Source organism: Colius striatus, chromosome 2 (genome assembly GCF_028858725.1).
Source record: "Colius striatus isolate bColStr4 chromosome 2, bColStr4.1.hap1, whole genome shotgun sequence".
Taxonomy (NCBI): Eukaryota; Metazoa; Chordata; class Aves; order Coliiformes; family Coliidae; genus Colius; species Colius striatus.
In genome coordinates this window covers 81,887,955-81,896,523 of record NC_084760.1, presented here as the reverse complement: position 1 = coordinate 81,896,523, position 8,569 = coordinate 81,887,955, and the positions used below count along the sequence as shown (strand labels likewise).

Genomic DNA, 8,569 nt, shown 5'->3' with positions numbered 1-8,569 from the left:
AATTTAACTTTCCATGTACAGAAAGGGAATGTCTAGTTATTCTAGCAGGAGACACTGGCACAAAACCTACTTGTATTCATCTCTAAGCTGGACAAACCTGATGTGAGAAACTGCAGCATTGTTTAGCTCTAACTCATGCTCTAGGACCCCCTCCCCCCTTCCTGCACGCATACATGATTTAGAGGGGTAAATCAGCTCTGAAGTACTGTTTGGAGTTTCCTTTGCAATATCCAGTACTAATGAAAGGTTCTGCAGAGAGCTCCATCTTTTTTCCTCCTTCCCAAGCCAAGAAGTCTATGAGCAATGGCTATTCAAGCTCCCAGAAGGAAAGAGGACTCACAGGAACAACATTTAGGGATGAGAGGAGATTGTAGCCCTCATGATTCACTGAGATATTTGTGCAGGTTCCTCACTCATGAAGCTCATATTTTAGAATGTATCTGTGATGAAGGTGCTGTGTAATGGACCAAAATGCAGTAAATCTTGTCTCCTGCATTGCAGGTTTGAGGCTGTGTTTGCTTCCATTTACTGAGCTAAATGAGTACTGATGGCTGGGATATCAAGTGGATAGTTAATGACTCACAGTGAAGAAAGGTACAGGGAGAGCAGCAGAGATGCCTGTGCTGCTGAAACAAGATGCAGGTGCTTCTGTTTTGCATTCAAAATATATCCCCACTTAGAGCTGCATGGAGAGCTCTCAGACACACATCTGTAGATATGATTTAGGCAAATAAAAGTTCGACCTTTCAGTGCAGATCAAAGGAGAGCTGAGTGGAGCTACAGCCCCTGAAAACTGACTATACAACAGGTGTTTTACCCAGCTCTATGTACCTTTGCAAGGACAATGACAGGAATGAAATGAAAAAGAAAGGAGGAGTCTGAATACCTTCTGTGTGCACAATGACTAGATTTAGGAAGCCCAGAACATTTTCTTCCCCAAAACATTTTCATTTTCTCCCTGTTTGCACTTCTGGAGTAGAATGTGGCACACCTCGCCAAAAAAGACCCAAAACCAAACAAACCCAAAAAACCCACCCGCATCAGTGCAAACCAGACGTCAGCGTCAGTAAAACCAAAATTTGAAGTATTTGACATGGGAAATAACAAAGATACTGGAAAGCAAGATCACAGGGAACCTTTGAAGTGTCCTCTGTATTACCAGATCATATGAATTGCACCTGCAAGTATAAAACAAGGAATGTAATTTCCAGGAATGATCTCCTCCGGGCTTAGTAAATTTTGTGAGTTTCTCTTTGGAGAACAGCCATGGAGAGCCCAGTCTGTGAGACCTAACACACCACAGGTCCTATGAGAAAGGTTCAGCCAGGTTAGGTTGCCAATCAGCTATCTCATTTTTTATAACCCCTTACTTACTGCATGCTAGTGGAGCATGTCCTTCTTCACAGGAATCATCATTCTGGAAACAGCTGCTATTACAGCAGTGGGCAGGGGGATTCAGGACTGCCCTGGGCTATTTAGCCTTGGAGTGATGCATGTGGCCCAGGTTCTCATCCAGTCCCTGACAGATGGAGTCTGGAGTTCAAGGTGCAGTTATTGTAGCTGCACTGCCCAGCACTGCACCAGGGATGACACAAGAATGGTCCAGGTTGCTCAGAATTTGGCTTAAAGATGTTTCCATGGCATTGAACTTTTCTGTGTAGAATGACCATAGCACCTTCAACTCAATGGCCTTGCTGGAATCTAATTTTTGAAACCATAGCTTTTCTTTTTTATCTCACCTACATTGTTACTGGGGAGTACAAAGTCACAACCATGGACTTGTATGTAATATTTTATGTACAGTTTTATAAGAAAAAAGGGCAGATGTGCAATTAAGGTGCCAAGATGCATGAAAGTTTTCTCACTTCATGCAAGCAATTACCAGCCTGAGAAATATCCATGAAATGGAGAATTGCATCCCAGAGTGAAAAAGCTTTAACACTTTGAACTTCATCCCCTGATGATGATCTGCAACTGACCTGCAGAAGCTTATCCTATAGTACATTTCTGATCAAGATTATTGGGCCCCAAAATTCCTGGCTAACCAAGAAGCTTCATTTATATCCAATAGGTTTTTTTATTCTGCTGCATTCTGTATCACACCAGAGATTTTAGTTCCACTTGCTTTACAGAGGTGTTGTTTTCATATTGCTTTTTGTGCCAGTCTCATGTTGGTGCCTCTTGGCTTTTCTTCCTGACACAAGCCAGATGAGTAAAGAACCCGCCAGGACTCCAGCTACTGCAGCCACAATGACAGCCCAGAAGGGGACTGAAGGTACGGTTTTCTCCAAGTTGACCTCTGAACTTCTGAATCCACTGTTTCTCATTGTGGAAAGAAAAGGTTTCTCCTGCAAATGGAGAGCAGAGGTTTTGCTGATCATAGGCCAGTCAACAGGCAGCATTCAGATATTATGCCATTACCCCTCTCCAGAGAGGAACTGTCAATCTTTAGACAGACTATCTGTTATCTATCGTAGCTCAAAATCTTCCCTGCCCTATTGCCTGAAAGTTCCTAAAATAAACGAAAAAAGAATCCATATCAGAGAATAATGGCATCATTTCCAAATTAGCTTGCAGCAGACATAGACTCATTAAAACTGGCTTAAATGAGCCTTTCCTCTGCTGCAAAGATCTTTTTTTCTTTTGCATTAAATTTTAAGTAGATTTTCCTGTGTGTAACAAAAAAGGAGCATATTTTTAGTTGTTTAAAGCCTTCACAAAGATACTTTCTTACAGAATTTTACCAATAAGAAGAAAGGAGCAAAATAAAAGTGGATAATGGAAAGTATGGACGTCTTGGTGTTTACTTACTGGGTTTGGACACTTGAGTTTTGATCTTTCATGGGTAAAGTTGTTGTAAGTCTGCTTTTCGACAATTGGCTCCAACTGGAGAAGAGAAAAGCAATAGTAAACATAATGATGGGTTTTTTCCCTTCTCAGACTCTCCTGAGTGGTTACAACTTTTTATCCAATCTTTTGGTGCTTGCAGCAATGAAGAAATATAGTAGAAGGAAAGTTTCACAGGTCACCGGAAAGTTTCCAAACATTTTAACACTCATGAACTGAAGACATTGAGAATCTGATGTAGTGTCCGCAGAAAAACTCCCTCTGGAAGAAAGGAACAGGAGAAGCCTTTCCTTCTTTTGCATTGAATAGAGGAGAAAATAACTCTGAATACCACATATTTTAAATATTCTGCTAAAACAAAGTGGTTCACTATACACCCAGTTCTCCCACGTACACATCTCAAATGACAGTACAAACCACAAAGAAGAAAAATCAAACACGACGGATGTAGTAGCATAGTACTGAAAGAAAGATGCTTAGGTGTCACAGTGATGGAATTAACTTGAGAAACAACATGGAGTTAGAGACAGGATGAGCCTGGGCCAACCTTTGCAGTCTTCATCCAGACAAGAAATTCCCTGGGAGTTTTAGCTGAGGCTAAGTTCACAAGGTTGCAAGAAGTGAGCTAAATAGGGGGTTTTATTCTGTCAGTTGTCAGCTAAGTTGCAATAGCTGACCATACGCTCACCTTGAGTCCATCTCAAACTCAAAATATGTGCAGGTCAATGGCGCAGCACTTGTGGCTTGGTTAGGACTGCACATACCATCTGTTACCATAGTTAAGCTGACAAGTAGAGGCTTGCTCAGTCATGTCAACTGAAGTGTTTACAACTGTGTATGGGCATGCCTGAAGTAATGACTGCAGGGTTGGCTGATAAAGAATAGCAGAGCTGTCATCCAGCACTTCTGTGAATACAGTGCAGAGGAGTGCTGTTGCTTCTGCTGTTGTCCATACATGCATCTACTGCACTCAAGTGATTGAAGTGTCAGCTCTGTGTTGGAGAGAAATAAGCCCAACACAACACAGAGAAAACAAGTTCTATTAATAAGATTTTCATATGGAAAACACTGGGAATACTTTCTCTCTGGTTTGCTTAAAAAAAAAAGAAAGAAGAAAAAAGAGGAAAAAAGGAGCAGGAAAGAAGAAAAAAAAGAAAGAAAAAAAATGGAGGAAAAAGGAAAAAATAAAAGGAAGCAAAGAAAGAGGATAAAGAAAAAAGGAAGGAAAAAAGAAAAAGGGAGGGAAAAGAGGAAAAAAGAAGAAAAAAGGAAAGAGGAAAAAAGGAAGAAAAAATAAAAAGAAAAAGGAGGGGGCAAAAGAAAAAACTAAAGAAAGAAAGTACAGACTGAAAAATTAAAAGAGATAGGAACCATAGCTAGGTCTCTAGGGAAGAGAAAAAAGCTAACAAGTGGAAAGAAGATGAGAAGCAAAACAGAATGACAAGTTTTGCTGATTGTCATAGGGTTCTGATGATCTTTTATAAGTCTCAGTCACTTGGCCTGCTCACCAGCTACTGTTATGAAGACTGAATTTGGTAGTTTTGTTGCATCTTAAAGGGAATAGCTCCAATTCTGGTATGGTTGTCTGTAAGATGTGTCTCATATCCTCTAGCATTCTCTCTGTGGTAGGACTGGCTATTTGCAGATAATTGTAATACTCCCTGTGCCAGGGTACTTGGTAAAGAGTCTGGCACAGAGCCCAGGCAAAGGATGATAAGCTACAAAATTCTGTAGCCAGCCATGCTTGTGTCATCTCGATGCGATCTGTTCCTCAGGAGTATTAGCATCTGAGCTTGAAGATGAGACTATGCCCATACCCATGAGTGTACAGGGCAACTGCTGGAAGAAACAGACAGCTCCTCTAGAGCATAGGGCAAACATGGGGGCAGAAACGCTTTGTCCGCATTCTCTTCTCTGGGCCAGGGGACTGATTAGGTGGATTTAGGACTGGTGGGGGCCCCTTAAGGCTGTAGAGTCTTCTGGCTTCAAAAAGAAGCAGCATGCTTTTCTTTGCATGAAGCAAATAGGGCAAAGAACGTCACAGTGAGAGAGCTACTTAAGCCATCTCCATCCCTGCATACCCACGCAGTGGCTAGGCACAGTCTGGCCTTTTATCCGTACTGACAAGAATCCATGTCATTTGGCCATAAGCCTGCAGCCTGCTGAGCTTTTCAGGGAACAGGGAAACAATACGGCCTTACAGTAAGCTTGCACAGCCTCACCGTATATGGACTGCAAGCAAAAAGCAGTAATCATAGAATCATAGAATGGTAGGGTTGGAAGAGATCTTTAGAGATCATCTAGTCCAACCCCCCTGCAGAAGCAGGTCAACAAGAACTAGATTTAAATTGTAAACAGTAAAATCTCTGGTTGGCGTAGATTGACAGATCTCTACAGAAGGGAGTAGTTGCATTTTGCATCATGAGAACCCGATCCCCACCACCTCAGTGGAAAGCTCTATATCAATAGGAAATGAGTGACAATCTGGACAGAATAAAATGCTGGTGGCATAGATAAAGGACTGATGGTGATTCAGGAATGAGTAATGGCCAGTAGGAACACCACGTGGCAACAGAAAACAAACTTAAGGCCCCCATATGTCCAGGTATTATCTGTTTTTTCTTCTTCAAACCTGCAACCATACTCAATTGGAATGTATTCTACATATGCCTGGAGTTTCTAGGCCACCATGGGCCCTATTCAAGCTACTGCACAATGTAGCCTCCCAGACTGCTGTCATCTGGAGCCCCAGACAAGGTAGGCTAATGGAAAACAGGCAGGTTCACTGTGCATGCGTAGTAAATTACTCAGAGAATGTGCATGCACTGTACATTGATTGTTTTCAAGAACCCTGGACTTACAGCTTATATGTTATACTGGGCAATTGCACATATGTCTGCTTTGCATTTCCCAGTCCTTGTGCTCAAGCTCATTCTGCAGTACCCTGTAAGTTTCTTATCTTGCTGAAACTTTTACTTGAACCGAAAAGAAATTCCTCTCCATTTATGCCTGCTTCTGTACAGACTAGGATACAGGATTTCTGCTACCACAAAGTGTTTGGGTACTGCTGTTTGTGAGAAAAGAGTCTCTGGCGTAAAAATGTCAGTCTTCCTTACACCATGGGACATTGTTCTGAAAGTAACTGACTTCCCAAATTGGCCTTGGGGTTATCAAGTCCAGCATGTGCCTCTTACACATTCTTCCAGCATTATTCAAAAGCTGTTATTTCCCCCAAAACGACAGAAGCAATGTGTTTGCAAACAGAGGCAACATAGTTGTGACTCCAGCCCCCCATTAGTTTGAATGACTCTACTAGAATTGCTTCAGATACTAGAGTGGGTGGTTCAACATGTCCATAATATTAATGGCAGAAAATATTCAATCACATGTATGTTTTCCTAATAAATCTAACAGAATTCATTCTCATTCAACAGACATTTTTGGGAAACCTGTCATGCTGAATATTTAACACGGCCGATTTTTTGCTTTAATGCAAGTTATTTACCATAGGAGAGGGGAATTTTTTATTAGAATCATAGAATCATAAAATGGAAGACCTTTAGAGATCATCTAGTCCAACCACCCTGCAGAAGCAGGGTCACCTAGATCAGGTCGCATAGGAACATGTCCAGGCGGGTCTTGAGGACCTCCAAGGAAGGAGACTCCACAACCCCTCTGGGCAGCCTGTGCCAGGGCTCTCTCACTCTCACAGTGAAATAGTTTTTCTTATGTTTAAGTGGAACTTTCTGTGTTCCAGCTTCATCCCATTACCCCTTGTCCTGTTGCTAGCTACTATAGAAAAAAAGGATGTCCCAACCTCCTGACACCCACCCTTTAGATATTTATAAATGTTAATAATATCTCCCCTCAATCTCCTCTTCTCCAGACTAAACAGCCCCAGTTCCTGCAGCCTTTCCTCATAAGGAAGATGCTCCAGTCCCCTGATCATCTCGGTGGCCCTGCACTGGACTCTCTCCAGAAGTTCTCTGTCCCTCTTGAGCTGAGTAGCCCAGAACTGGACACAGGACTCCACATGAGGCCTCACCGGGGCAGAGTAGAGGGGAAAAGGACCTCCCTTGACATGCTGGCCACACTCTTCTTGATGCATCCCAGGATGCCATTGGCCTTCTTGGCCATGAGGGCACATTGCTGGCTCATAGTTAGCTTATTATCAATCAGGACTCCCATCACATTAAGACTCTCAGGATTTCTCACTTCAAATGAGCTCAAGACTTAAAATGTTTATGCAACACAGTCACTTTCTACAACTACGTGAAAGGAGGCTGTATTGAGGTGAGGATCAATCTCTTCTCCCAAGTAACAAGTGATAGGACAAGAAGAGATGGCCTCAAGTTGTGATAGGAGAAATTTAGAACTGCATATGAACTTTTTCACCGACAGTGTTGTTAAACACTGCAACAGGCTGCCCAGGGAGGTGGTGGAGTCACCATCCCTGGAGATATTTAAAAGACACGTAGATGAGATACTGAGAGACATGGTTTAGTGGTGGGCTTGGCAGTGTGAGGTTAGTGGTTGGACTTGATCTTAAAAGGTCTTTTCCAATCAGAACAATTCTGTGATTCTATGATGGCTTTGGATTGTTTTCCTAAGCAATGCAGACTGAGTAAGGTCTCAGAGTTGAGCAGCTCCTGCTGGTCAGGATATCAATTTCATTTCTTACTGTTTTGTTTCAGACACCTTTCTCCCGATCTTTTGTGGGGACTGCAGCCACAAACACACAGAATCTAGGTCATAATATCTTACCATATTATTCCAGAGAGCTATGGCCATCTCAGCGTAGCCTCTTGCACTGAAATGAAAGCAGTCTGCAGCAAAGAAACTCAGATCAGGCTTGCCGTTCTGCAGTAAGAGCAAAAATGTTTTTCTAAGCACATTTTGACCTTTGACATCTGACATATTACATCTAATAGTGCACTGTACTTGGCATAGCTACTTCACAATTTTGGTATCTTCCTAAAGACAATATGCTTATATTTTGGCACTGCAAACAAATTTGGGTACTTCTAACTGTGATCTGACTTCTGCATCTTGAGAACTTTCCATGTAATGCAGCTTGATGAACTTTACACAGCAATTTCCATAACAAACAGAAATTTGTCATTAAATCAACAGTTACAGCTCTCATGTGGGCTCTGCCATTGACCCACATTCCACCTTGAACAGAAGTGACAGAAAACTGGTTGCTTATTCTTGCTTGTTAAACTTCCACAACTCAGACTTATAACCTTTCAGGTGTTGAAATTTTGCTGAATTTCAGGCATCATTAAAAATCATGGGTTTGTCCAGTTGTGGTAAATGTCTGTCTTAGGGATAATTTGCCTCATCAGTTTCAATACGATAACAATTCTTTGGACCTGAAGGCTGCCACAACAAAACTGGGGTGATAACGACAAAAGAATCAGTATTATGCAAAACTGAGTGGTTTTGGTAAGGATTAATGCTGAAATATTTGTATCCCTAAATATACAGCATAAATAGTGCTAAGGCTAGAGAAAACAAGGAGAATTAGTATTTGATCTCTAAGGTTGCTTCCTGTTTTGAGGCTGTGATAAGCCAGGCATGCAAGTGCTGGTCTCTGCATGAAGGCAAATTGAATTTATTCAATAACCTACGTCAGAAGAAAATTGTGGTGAATGCCAACCAAGTTCCTACCACGGGAAGCAAGAGGGGAACCAACATGTAGTTTAGACAAAGCCAGTGG

At 41.9% G+C, this 8,569-nt stretch overlaps 1 protein-coding gene across 1 annotated transcript in view; it reads right to left on the bottom strand.

Annotated features, from left to right (window-relative positions):
* Window positions 1–1,806: 1,806 nt before the first annotated feature.
* Window positions 1,807–8,569, bottom strand: part of PLB1 (phospholipase B1) — an 85,671-nt gene continuing 78,908 nt past the window's right edge. The window contains exons 56-58 of the mRNA XM_061990120.1: window positions 7,612–7,707; window positions 2,812–2,886; window positions 1,807–2,348 (exon numbers count right to left, since the gene is read on the bottom strand). Coding sequence (XP_061846104.1) covers window positions 2,127–2,348; window positions 2,812–2,886; window positions 7,612–7,707 — 393 coding nt within the window. The 3' untranslated portion in view covers window positions 1,807–2,126. The remainder of the gene's footprint in view (window positions 2,349–2,811; window positions 2,887–7,611; window positions 7,708–8,569) is intronic.